Source organism: Theropithecus gelada, chromosome 6, assembly GCF_003255815.1.
Source record: "Theropithecus gelada isolate Dixy chromosome 6, Tgel_1.0, whole genome shotgun sequence".
Lineage (NCBI taxonomy): Eukaryota > Metazoa > Chordata > Mammalia > Primates > Cercopithecidae > Theropithecus > Theropithecus gelada.
The window spans coordinates 168151035-168164568 of NC_037673.1; the positions used below are offsets into that span (position 1 = coordinate 168151035).

Consider the following 13534-nt stretch of genomic DNA (forward strand, 5'->3'; position numbering starts at 1 on the left):
ATGTTTTCAAGAATGTTGCCTGACAATGCCTTACTTGTATGGATGACAAACCACAGGCCAAAAGAAGCCTACATAATGAGCTACTGAGCTATTTAAATAATAAATACTGAGGAGGAACTGAGAAGACACAGGTTTGAGTTCACTGAACCAAGTGATACTTCCCTGTATAAAGCACATCTTGTATTTAAATGCACTGTCTCTCTACTCCCTAAATTACCTTTATGTTCACTTGATGAACTGACTGAAGATCTGATTTTTCAGTAAGCAAGCATTTAATCATATTAAATGATTAAAATGCCATGCCAACAATGACCCAGCATGTGTTCTTTGAGTGGAAACGTGTTGAAGAAAATCACACCTTGCTCTTACAGACAGGCAATTTGAAAATTTAAAGGTTGAAGTACAAACTTCAGTAAGTGTAATAAGTCAGAAAGAGTGAGAACTTTGAGGACACCTAATCCCAAGTTTAAAGCTTGGTTCTACCATTTACCAGCTGCATGACCTGAGAAACTGGCACTTTATGCTCATGAGCTCCATTTCACTAGCTGTAAAATGCAGGTGAAGCACTGTGCCAATTACGTAGTATAGGTAAAGTGCATACAAAGGTAACTGGCATGCAGCACATGCTCTCAATAAGCAGTTGCTACAGTTAGTAAACCTCCCCAAGAAGACCCTCCTAGAAACCTCAGAATAAAATCACTTTACGTGAAACTGCAAAAAATATTTTGAACGGGTATTAACTATTATATAAATCATGTGAGAATGCCTCAAAGTTACCATTTGTTTTCCATATTTTACAAGCTATTCCCTAAACAATATATGTCCCTGTTTACTGTATTTCCTATCAGACTATGAATAAAAACTATTTGGGCTTAACGTAAAAATAACTGAGTTAGGCGTGGTGGCTCATGTCTATAATCCCAACACTTTGGGAGGCCAAGGCAGGCAAATCACTTGAGCCCAGGAGTTCAAGACCAGTCTGGGCAACATGGTGAGACCCTGTCTCTACAAAAAAGAAATTAGCTGAGCATGGTGACACATGCCTGTGGTCCCAGCTACCTAAGAGGATGAGGCGGGAAGATCGTGTGAGGCCAAAAGGTCAAGGCTGCAGTAAGCCATGTTCATGCTACTGCAGTCCAGCCTGGGCGACAGAATGTCTCAAAATAATAATAACTGCACTTCTTACAGTCAAACAAAGTTTTTACTAGCAATTCAGCCACATATACCTTCACTGATCCACACCCAAACATGGCCAAACATGACACTACGCACAAACATCTAATATTTCTCCCTTTCCCTATTAATGGACAAATATTTGAAAAATATTTTTCAAAATTTCTTTCAGCGAGTTGAGTTCCACAAAACAAAACAATACAGGGTAATTGCTTACCTGGAAAATATTTTGTACTTCAGATCCACCAATCCAGAATGAATGGGGGTTTTCCCTTTCAGACTAGTCTGAGAAAAGACAGCAGTCAAGCATCTTCCAAGATTCTTTCCGTTTACTGTATCCAGCTTTCTTCAACAAAATCCCAAACATGCACTTCGGTAACTGTTGAAAGACAGAAAGCAATCCATACACCCACCATGGCACCAGCAGCAAAGGATAGCCTCCAAGAAATGGAAGGAAGGGTCAATGGAATGGTGGATCTGAAGCACAGGAAAAAAGTTATAACCCCTGAGTCAGCTATTTGGCATAAAATGCCTGCAGCAGCATTCCTCACCTCTGTGTTGAAAGGATACAAAACTCATAACAAATAGTGGAACATCCCTAATATTAATATTTACTCATGACTAAATAGCGTGCAACTTCCAAATGAGAGCAGCTAAAAAAACTTACCCTATCATCCATATAAATTGTCCTAGATCATTCAGCTACACTGAACTTTCTTATCCATTTTCTAAGATAGCTCCTCCACCATTATAAAAAGTTTGTCAGCCAAAAATAATGATATGAGAGGGCTCAAATATCTACCATAAAGATATTTATTTACATACCTAACAAAGAAATGTTTTGGTTTGCTACCATATAAGACATCCTATCTACGTATTACCCAAATCCTCTACCTAAAATACAGTGTGCTTCAAAACATATAACTTAAGAGTGAACTTCTGACTCAATAAAGGCCAGTCCCGTACAATGGCCAATCATCAGATAAACTGGGAAAAATCATAAAGAATGCTAATAAACAATTTACTAGGTGACACTATTAAATATTAAGTCCTGGCCGGGCACGGTGGCTCAAGCCTGTAATCCCAGCACTTTGGGAGGCCGAGACGGGCGGATCACGAGGTCAGGAGATCGAGACTATCCTGGCTAACACGTTGAAACCCCGTCTCTACTAAAAAATACAAAAAACTAGCCGGGCGAGGTGGCGGGCGCCTGTGGTCCCAGCTACTCGGGAGGCTGAGGCAGGAGAATGGCGTAAACCTGGGAGGCGGAGCTTGCAGTGAGCCGAGATCTGGCCACTGCACTCCAGCCTGGGCGGCAGAGCGAGACTCCGTCTCAAAAAAAAAAAAAAAAAAAATATATTAAGTCCTATCCACATTACATCAACATTCTTTTTCTACCAATTCAGACTGCAAATTCTAAACTAAAAGGGAGAGAGAAAAGGCATTTAACAGGACAACAAAGATAAAAACAAAAAGACTGAACTTACTCAAACATAAATTTGCTACTTCCTCAATTGCTACATTACAGCCAAAACGCTCCTGCAGTAATTATAGTAATACCTACCTTACTGAAGAGCTACTAATTGGCCAAGTCCTTCACATTAATTACCCATATTTAATTCTCAAAAAAGATGAGCAGAAAGAAGTAACCTGTCCAAAGTCCCACATCTGCTAGGTAGTAGAGCCCATGCCCTTTTCATGGAGCACTATGGACTCCACAGTTTAAGGGTCAGAAAGCCCATGATTTCTGAGGGAGGAGAAGAAATCAAGCTTTACTCTCAAAGGTCCTAAATTAATTAACATGAAAATGGAGTACTATGAAAATACAGAAGAGTAAATATTTCAGCCTAGATTAATCAGTTGGGCCATCCCGAACAGGTTAATTCCCTAGATCTTGCCACTTAAAGAAGCATTTAATTAATTAACAAAGAGCCATGCAATTATAGGCCCATGATATTTTTTTCTTTTCTTTTCTTTTCTTTTTTTTAAGTAGAGACAGGGTTTCACCATGTTGCCCAGGCTGGCCTCAAACTCCTTAGCTCAAGCAATCTGCCTACCTTGGCCTCCCAAAGGGCTGGGATTACAGGTGTGAGTCCCCATGCCCAGCCTAAAACCTACAAAATTAATGCTAAAACAAAACATATTATAGGCTGGGCTCGGTGGCTCACACCTATAGTCCCAACACTTTGGGAGGCCAAGGTGGGCGGATCACTTGAGGTCAGGAGTTTGAGGCCAGTCTGACCTACATGGTGAAATCCTGCCTCTACTAAAAATACAAAAATTAGCTGGGCCTGGTGGCACATGCCTACAATCCCAGCTACTTGGGAGGCTGAAGAAGGAGAATCACTTGAACCGGGGAGACAGAGGTTGCAGTGAGACGAGATTGTGCCACTGTACTCCAGCCTGGGCGACAGAGCAAGATTCCATCTCAAAAAAAAAAAAAAAAAAAATGATTGTGGCAAGACACACTATAATGGTACTCAGGTAGTCTTTGTGTTTAGCAGCAAAGATTGTGACTGTGACAAAGAAACTCAAATCCAGCTGAACCCAAGTAATTTTTAAATTCTAAGATGTGTTGACAGTCCACAGGCAATGACTCTTAAAGATGTTCTGATTGTTTATATTGTAGGTAAAGCAATTAAAGTGACTGAAACGCCGGTCTGTGATTAACCTCACTATAACAATCGGATGAAAATATCTTAAGACTCACAACTTTAAGGAGATCACAAAAGTAAAATCCCAAGCAAATAATGAGGTCTCAAGCTTTTCCCATTAAGTGGTATTATTCTTAAGCCTAAGAATAAACTGGAAACCCAATTTTGACAAAAGTAGCTAGTGAACTATGGCCAGTAGCTAACTGCTAAAACAGTATACTACGTTTTTCAAGGTACAACTATCCAAAATGCAAAACAAGTTATAGCAAAACACAACCACAGCAATTTGACTAAACAGACTCATTTCTGGACCTCTTGAATCCTCAGGCTTTTCTCCTGTACTAGTGAGTTAATTTTTCTCCCTTCCCTTAAAAAAAAAAAATATATATATATATATATGTATACATATTTCTTCAATGCCTAATTGCTGGCAGGCCTTATGCTAGTAATACAAAGATTAACAGATGCCAAGTGAGAGTATCAGGACTGAGTTCTTCCTGCCCCTCTGCCCCCTTTCTCTTTGAATCTATCATGTAGTCATTTCAGAGAGCCAAAATATATTTCATTCTTAGTTACCAAAACCGGTTCAATGTTCTCAAGTTAACTCCTAAAAAAATAAACATTAAAAATTACTCAAGTTCCTTTTTCACAATAGTAGAACCTCAGTCTTTCTTCTTCTTCTGTGGATCAGAGGCTTTTTACTATACAATGGTTTCCTACATTCAATATACTTATATTTACACACGTCTCTATCACAAGCCAAAGAGCCAAAGTTTTTTTTTTTTTCATTTTTCATGTTAATGTCCCAGTGTTTCTACTTCACAGCTTTCCATTTTGTGAAGATCTTCATTGTTGACTCAACCTGAGAGGGAATTTCCTAAAAATGCTTCCCGCTGACATCACAGAACTCTTCCATCTTTTAGTTTCATTAAAACAGTAAGAACCAGGTTAGAGACACCCTACTGGATTGTCAGGTCTTCCTGGTCTGTCTCTCATTTGCCTACAAAGACAAACTTCCTCTTAAGCAATTGTGATCAGCAGAAACTAACCAAGGGTAACGAGCACATTCTTAACCAACAAGTTTCTTCCCCCATTGTCAACTAATTCAATGAACAATACAACTCATAAGGAAATCTTGTATGAATTCTCACTGCTTATTCTGTTAAGGTCAAAACCATCAGCTTTGATGATGATGATAATAAGAATTCAAAAATCACAATTTGTCAGTCTAAACTAAACCGATTAAACATAAATCCCAACGCTCAATGTCAACATAAACTAATCACCAGTCTCTTTCTGTCAGGATACCAAGTATAAAAATAGGACTGGGGGGGGGTTCTCTCTGTAGTTACAGCATAGACCTAATTACGCCAAATTGGTAGTCACTGTAATAGTACCTCCCAGATTTTCCAAGACAGTATTGTCTCTGTATGATTTCATTGTTTCTCCCAAAGATGGCTCATTAAATGTATGGCTAAAAGCAACCAAATGTTAGTCTTCTGTAAAGCCTCACAAATAAATACGTGCGCAACTCAGGAGAAATAAATAAAAACCTTTTCCACACCATCTGTCTTGACTTTGCTTTAAGGTCCCTGTACTTGTGGGGAAAGTTAGTATGGTCGGCATTTGAAGAAAAGCAAGCCTCTGCAAAGTCCTTTCACACACCTCTCTCATATAATCCTCCCAACAACTCAGACCAATACCTAAGTTTTCTTATTTTTACATATAATAAAATCATACTGCAGAAAGGTTACCTTTCTTTAGCTCACACAGCTAGCAAGTGACAGAGCTAGGATACAAACTCAGGTGTTTCACTTCAAAGCCCATGCCCTTTCTGCTAAATCATGCTTTTCTAAGGTCATGGAGCCCTTGGAGCTTATCAGCTATTTGGCAAACCTGCACCAACTGATGTAAAAAGTATTCAGTTTCCTCAATTCTTTGCTAACAACCACTCTCTGAGTTCTATGTAAATCAATCTGTATGTGTGGAAAGTCTGTAAATAAAGGTTACTGTGTCTATGGACGTCCTATGAACCACACACCACCCACCTCTTCCCCCTCCCCATCTTACTTCTCTATTCATCTCTACCTTTGTCTTAAGATATTCAAAAGGAAATCTTAAAAGGTTTCACTGCATGAAAAAAAGAAAACCTAACATTAATTTAAATCCATATTGAGCACCCATATGCTGAGCCCTGTGAAGGGGTAACAGGGCAATCAAACACAGCCTCTAGAAGAAGAGTTTAGGCGCAACCACAAGTTTTTATAATACAGAGGATGACGTAAGTCCCATAAAACTTAGGAACTGATTATTGTGTGGATTAGTAATGTGGGTGAAAATGCTTAGAAAAGAGGATAGTTAAGACACAGGCAAAAGGCATTAATGTCTGAAAATGATCACCAGGAAAATTCAACCCAACATTTCCTGAAAGCCTACCACAAAGACGACACCGTGTGGTATGAAGGAACGGTGTGTCACAGGAAGATAAATATGGCCCCAGCCCTTCCCATGAGGAGTTTATCATTCAACAGAGGACACGAACAGGTAACTATAATACAAGCCTGAAATATGTTAAGTGCTACAGGATAAATACAAAGTGCCAGAATTCATTCATTTCATTTAACAATGAGTGTCATATAGGCAGTGCTATACAGACACAAAAACAAGATGGTATCTGCTACCATAATATAAACTAACATCAAAACAGGTGGCACCTATTGTGTTTTATTGGGGTGGACAGGACTTCATTAGCATAAATGAAAGAAAAGATTGCTGAGAGGTAACCTGAGCCAATTGGGCCAGAGAACCACCTATTAGATCCTTTTGATAAACATCAGTAGCCTTCAATAAATGGGCTTAGGTCCATTTCTATCAATGCTGACAAAGGAAACGTGTGAGCAGAATTTGGAAGATCATGGTCCTCCATGCGTTGGCTAGAATATACAGCAAGCAAGGAAAGTAGGCAGAAAAGCCATAAGGGAGAATGAAATACAAAGGAAGATTGGAATTGGAATCACTAGGACTTGAAATGCTTTCTTTTCTATGAAGAACAAATATCACAAGGTGGAATCCAGGATCCCACAGATCTTACAAGGCAGATAATTTTGTTTCTAGAATTCATAGGCTCAAACAACACTAGTAAAAGGCATACATGTGCTGTTTTGTGAATCTATGTAATGGCCAAGCGATTCTCCTGGGCTAGCTCTCTGTTTGCAGGAGACAGACTATAGCTGTCAAGAGCCCAGAATGCCAAGATTTGTGTGCAGGAACATGTTTATCCATGTCAAATCTGAAAGGATATCTAACCTACTGCAAAATCAGGGGCAAAAATTGATATATTTGGGCCACAGCCTCTTTAGGCAGGTCAGTGAGGTCCATATATTTTATATAAATTTGTGTGTGTGTGTGTGGTTTATTCATTTGGACCCTATTGAAACCTGAGTCCACTGAGTCTGCATTCAGTAAGTCAGCACCTCTAGTGGTGTGCTACATGAGGAGAAGGATGGTGACAAAGTAATATCCAGTTTCTTGATGAAGTCACTAAACAACCCCACTCACCCCCTTAGAAAGTCAATGACAGGAAGAAAAAAAAAATGATCCAAAAAGAAAACAAGACATTTCCAGAGCGTCTTGCTCTGTTACCCAGGCTGGAGTGCAGTGGCACAATCACAGCTCACTGCAACCTCAAACTCCTTGGCTCAAGAGATCCTCCCCACCTCAGGCTCCTGAGTAGTAGGGACTATAGGAGTGCACCACTATGCCTGGCTAATTTTCTTTATTTTTTGTAGAGACAGGGTCTTGCTATGTTGCCTAGGCTGGTCTCAAACTCTTGGGCTCAAGCAATCTTCCCACCTCCTAAAGTGCTGAGATTGCAGGCATGAGCCACCGCACCTGCCCACACCTTCTTAATAAGGATCAGCGTATTTTAACCTATATTACTTCATTCAACAAGTAATACAGCCACTTAAGAGATAAGACAGAAAGGAAATGACTCACTTAAGGTCACTTAGCAAAAAGGGAAGTCATTTACCAATTAATTATAAACCGTCCATTAATTGTTTCAAGGGAAGATGGGATTCACTCACACCTGTAGAGGAGGCAGGATCACCTTTCCTAAAGTGATAGCACCAATTTCTGCTGTCTTCTTACAGGGTAATCTAATCATTTTTCTCTTCCAATCAGAAGCTCTTGTGAGTGCTTTCTAGTGATGAGTGCCTGAAAATCAAGTCATATTCCTAACTCAAGGGTTGTTAAATACCATGTGATACATACTGTACAGTTCTCATTCTTCCCAATGAAGTCCATTGAACATAGCCTGATAAACTTTACATATTTCCAAAATGAATTACTAGTTTTCTACCTCATTCATAAGGCGAACTTTACCAAACTCAGAAGTTTGGAAAAACAGGCCCACTAACAGGTATAGCACCGGGCCAATATAAGGCCCTAACAGTCATCTGGTGGTTAAATTATTTACCATTAGTAACTGTAAATTCTGGGTCTAAATTAAGAGTTTATAGACTTAAGTAATACTAAAATCTGAATCCTAGAGAGCGGGTCAGTAGGAGAAGCACCCTTTGTGGACCCAGGCCTCAGGCAGGGATAGGAGTCAAAGTGGGGGGTTATATTTTAGAAATTTAATTATTCTGCTATTACCAGCTTTATTTCCTAATATACTTATCAAAAATGCAAGGAAAAACAGAAGAATCAATATTAAGGAAAGTAGAGGGATGAAGATTAGAAAAGGGACATAACCAAGAAGTCTGTTTCCTCTTTTTAATACAGCACACTTTGGAATAGCAAATGAAAGTTATCTTGTTAAGCATTAAGTGCCAAACCGGTACAAGCAGCACAATCACAAATATTTAAGTACTGAAGCTGACTCATAAAAATCTAAAAATATTTCATGCTTTAGGCTTTCAAAACACCATCGGTTTAACCCCTTTTCTTCCATCAATCGGATTATCTTGAAACCAATGTAAAAAATATTTTTAACCCAGTTCTGGAAACTGTAATTTAAACGCAGTGAAAACAGAAAGCCACATGCAATTAGATTCTAAGGCATTATCATTCCTACATTTGATTCTGGATTTACTCAATCAGTTGTTAAGCACCTGTGCTATTTTACTAAAATAAATACATATATTTAATTTACGATAAGGGTTGTCTAAGAGTCTTAACTGGTATCCCTTTCAGGAAATATCAAAATCCTTAAATAAAAGGCCATTTTAAAATTAATCGTAATATAACTGAACTCTATGTTAAAATTTTCTAAGAATTCCAGTTTAAATCCCAGTTTGTGTGCAGGAACATGTTTATCCATGTCAAATCTGAAAGGATATCTAACCTACTGCAAAATCAGGGGCAAAAATTGATATATTTGGGCCACAGCCAATGTCCTTAACAGGTTGAAATCTCTTTTCAGATGAAATCTAAGTGCTATCATGTAAAATCAAAACTTTTTAAGTTATAAGCATAGGAAGCCAGTGAATTCAGGACAAAGGTTTTTTTGGTTTTTTGGGTTTTTGTTTGTTTTTTACCATACACTGACTTGGGTTACAATGTATTTCTTATAATTCTTTTCAAAATAAATACATTTTCGTTATTTTCAAAAGGAATAGAAATGGAAGGAGCTGGGAACAGCCAATTTCAAAGAGTCACCAAGTTACAATTTTTCGATATGAAGTACTTCTGTTGTAAGTACATGCACTGTGTGTACATTTTTAAGAATATGTAATATACTTAGTCGATTTAAGATATTTACCAAAATAACCCACTACAAAAGTTACAGAATACCAAACACTTGACTACAAGTATGATAAATTATGCTGAAAAGGAAAAATCACTCAGCATGTGACATTATCCCTTTGAAAACAACCCCACGTGCACACACACACGCACGCAAAAATCAAAAACTATCAGTTTCTCTTTTTTCCTCCTAGTTTTCAAGAATGCTAGAGAAGTCAAGTTCTGTGAATTACGCAAAGGACAGCAAACATTAAACTGCCTCCATATTTATGCTACCGTACTTCCATTTTTAAAGCAAGCATCTCAACTCCCCAGACACCACCATCCACAGAAACCATGCAGCTATCCAACAGACTTTCAGTGTCACCATTTATTATTTATAGCGTTAAATGGGGGAAGTGGCTCTGATGTCACCAACCCTACCCAGTGGAATCACTGACTCAATAAACATTTTCACATTGAAGAAAATCTGGCTAGGAAAACATTTTGCTGGGTTAAGTAGATTCTTCCACCTCTCTCCTCTCAGCCCTGGGGAAGAAGTTGTTACCGTGTTAGGAGAGATACAAAGGAACTGTCAAGGCTTCCACAGGAAGAAATCCTGGACATGTCCATTTGCTGATGCAGACTTCCTCTTCCCAACTCTCCAGAGCCCAGTTTGATTTCCCTAATGCTCACATTGGCAAGTAATATCTGCCATATTTTATTTCTTCCACCAAATCACCCACTTCTAGCCACTCTCTCATGGTCCTGTTCCTAAAACCCCCTTCTGGCTTCAAATCCTAAAGCTTCGGAGGAGGGTGGAGGGTGTCCACGGACCGGGGAGTCTGGCCTGCCTGCCAGTGGTTTCTAACAGAAGAGTGGTCGCTTCCCCTGGGGGCCAAGGATTCCCCTTTTTTTCTTTCTGAGAAGAAAGAACTCGCGGCAGTGATGAGGATGGCTCCCTCCCCACTCATCCCCAATTTCCCAAAGCAGCTCTGGAAAACGTGAAGTTACGGCTTCTCTTTCCTGGGGGATGGAATCCAGAGTACCTGGGGCCTTGCTATGCAAACATCCCTCTCCGCCGGGTAGGAAACCCTTTGTCCGAGAAGTCGGACACCACAAGGGCCCGGGAAAGAGGCCTCCTTATCCGCCACAGCTTCAAACCCGAAAGCTCCCTGCCCCCCAGCTCTGTAGGGCCTATCCTGGCATCCACACAGACCTAGGCTGGGGAGTGGGTGCTGAGACCCCTCCTAGGACGCGGAGGCCCAGGCGGCCCTGACCCATCTCCTCGGCACTCCTTCCCACCACCTCACTCGGCCTGAGGGGAGCTTGCAAGCGCGGTGCGGGCCTGGGCCGAAACAGAGGAAAGAAAAAAAAAATCCCTTTCTAAAAGAAGGAGAATGGGGTGCTAGAGCGAGTGCGACCTAAGTCTACAGCATAAACGAGCGAGGGTCGTCCGAAAGCTGGGACCGGAGATGGGACAGGGGGTGGGGGAGAAACGAGGGGCATAGAGGGGGCCGGGCCAGGACCGGCCGGAGATGTCGAGGGATCAGAGGAGCCCGCGCCGGGTCCGAGGCCAGGGAAGGCTGGGGGCCCGGGTCTGGGCCGAGGCTTCTGGGAAGGGCCAGAGCCGGCCTCGCACCGGACGTTGAGGTGGGCAGGCCCGCCCGGGGCCGGACGGACGGAAGCACAGACGGTCCAGCGGGCCGCACTCACCATGAGCTCGATGGTCTTGTCCTCAATCACCGAGTCGGGCTCCATGGCGGCCCCGGCGGCCCCGCCTCGCTCTCCCCGCGCAGCAGCGAACGGCCCGGGCGGAGGAGGCGACGGCGGAGGCGGCAGAGGCGGAGGCGGCTATCGCACCCACTCTAGCTGCCAGCCCGCCCGGGCCGCCGGCAGCTCCGCCCTCCCCCTCGGCGAACGCAGTACGCAGAGCGGGGACTACACCTCCCAGCAGGCGCCGCGGCCCGCAGAGCGTTGTGGGACCGAGCCTCTGACACCGGGCTGCTGGCTCTTGGCAGCCCGAAGCTGAACTCCAAGCTGACAGTAGCACTGGACTGTGGACGTAGGACTTGCACACCTGAAGAGTTAAGAGCTTGCTCATGGTAGGGCCTCGAGAGCGCCACGACTACGTGTCCCAGAAAGCCGTGCGCCCGGGTTCTCCTTCCGGCTAGCTTCTCCTGACTTCCTGTCAGCCCAAGGCTGCCCAGACCGGGACGGAAACTCCGAGGCAACTCCTCACTTGTCGGAGATCCTGCTTGTGCGACCCATTTCCGCACATGCGCAGTCCATGCCGCAGTGCCCACTCGACGCCTAGGTAGCTGCGCTGCCCGTCCGCCAGTGTCTGGTGACAGGGGCAGATGGTGGAGACAGGTGGGTTCTAGGGGCGTTAGGAAGGTGTATAGGCCTGGGGCTCAGGTGTGAAGGGACCAGCGAGTGAGAGAAACTCTGCCCGGGGAAGAGGCTCTGAGAGAATGGGCATCCCGGGAGTGAGGGTTTCGAGATTTCTTCGGGAAAATGGGGGTTTGGGGAAATGTGCTGTGGTGCTGTCTGTATGTCACGCGGTCTACGGGGAGCTGAGAGATTAAAGGGAACCTGCGTATATCGAGCCCCTTATTCATTTTTTCAGAAAATGGTTATTTTTTAAGCATCCAGCTTCTGCTGCGTATCGTTCTAGGCACTGAGAAACAGCTCTGAACATGAGAGACAATATGCCCCTGTTCTCATGGAGCTTAATTCTGGTAGAGGGACGACAGACGTTAACCAAGAGAGTGGCTAAGAAGGAACACACAAGCGGAGACTGCTTCTAGTGAACTCAGCCTCCAACTCTGTGTAACTTAGGTCTGTCAGTGCCCTCTAACCAAATCCCACCAGGAACACAAGGGTCGTTGAACAAACTGGGTTTATTACTGGTTGCAGTGACTGAGAACACACATTGAGGAAAGATGGGGCTTCTCGGTAAGAGTTGTTAGTGATTTGGGAGAGGTTTAAGGAAGTGAAAGCTTCACTGGATTAGATACTGTCAGGAAGAGAGGGTCGTTCCATGATTGAGTATCTCAGTTCATCTTACCTAGAGGAAGGGAATTCTAGATTGAGGTAAAGAAACAGCAGCCTGGCCGGGCGCGGTGGCTCACGCCTGTAGTCCCAGCACTTTGGTAGGCCGAGGCAGGCGAATTGCTTGAGCCCAGGAGTTCCAGACCAGCCTGGGCAACATGGCGAAACTCGTCTCTACAAAAAATACAAAAATGAACCGGGCCTAGTGGTGCCCGCCCGCTATCTCAGTTACTTAGGAGGCTGAGGTGGGAGTATCGCTTGAGCCCAAGAAGTGGAGGTTTCAGTGAATGGAGATCGCACCACTCCACTGTACCCTGAGTGATAGAGCCAGACCTTGTCTCAAAAACGGAAAAAAAAAAAAATGCAGCAGCAACTCCCTCATATTAGCCAAGTGGGGATGTTGAGTCATTTTTTCTGGTTTGGACAATCATCAGGTTTTATCTTTTTATCCGTGTTTAGACCTGATTATAGAGTGGTCTTGTATTTGTCTAGATCTATCATGGTCACAGAGTGACCTCGTCTGATGTTGATGTTCTTTGGAATTGTTTTTGTTCTACAGGAAAACACAAAGCCAAGCTATAAGGGCCAGGCTATGGTCTAGTAACATCATGGCGTGTCTGATTGTACCAGGCCAGCTTCCAGATATCAGAGCCTGCTTTTCACTTTCTCAAATTGTTTTTGCATTCTCTGCATCTATAAAGTGAAAGGGGCTGGATGACCTAGAAATCTTCCCATTACCAAGGACCAAGTTACAGTAATTTGCATGCATTTAGGACACAGTATAAGTTCCCTGCAGGCAGACTTTGAAGTTGCATAATCCTTACCTGGTGCTTTTCACCAAGGGAATTGAAAGAAAAGCAATAGGAAGAGCACAGAATTGGAAAGTTCTTGCCACTGTCCTGCTATCTGAATTTCACCTGGTCCCT

At 42.7% G+C, this 13534-nt stretch overlaps 1 protein-coding gene across 4 annotated transcripts in view; it reads right to left on the bottom strand.

Moving 5' to 3' along the window:
- The window catches only part of FBXW11 (F-box and WD repeat domain containing 11), a 141470-nt gene extending 129784 nt beyond the window's left edge, over window positions 1–11686 (bottom strand). For 3 of the 4 annotated variants that reach the window (XM_025388363.1, XM_025388362.1, XM_025388361.1), the window contains exon 1: window positions 11271–11686. In XM_025388363.1, coding sequence (XP_025244148.1) covers window positions 11271–11315 — 45 coding nt within the window. In that variant the 5' untranslated portion in view covers window positions 11316–11686. The remainder of the gene's footprint in view (window positions 1–11270) is intronic. The other variant, XM_025388360.1, reaches the window with a different exon arrangement.
- Window positions 11687–13534: the final 1848 nt, after the last annotated feature.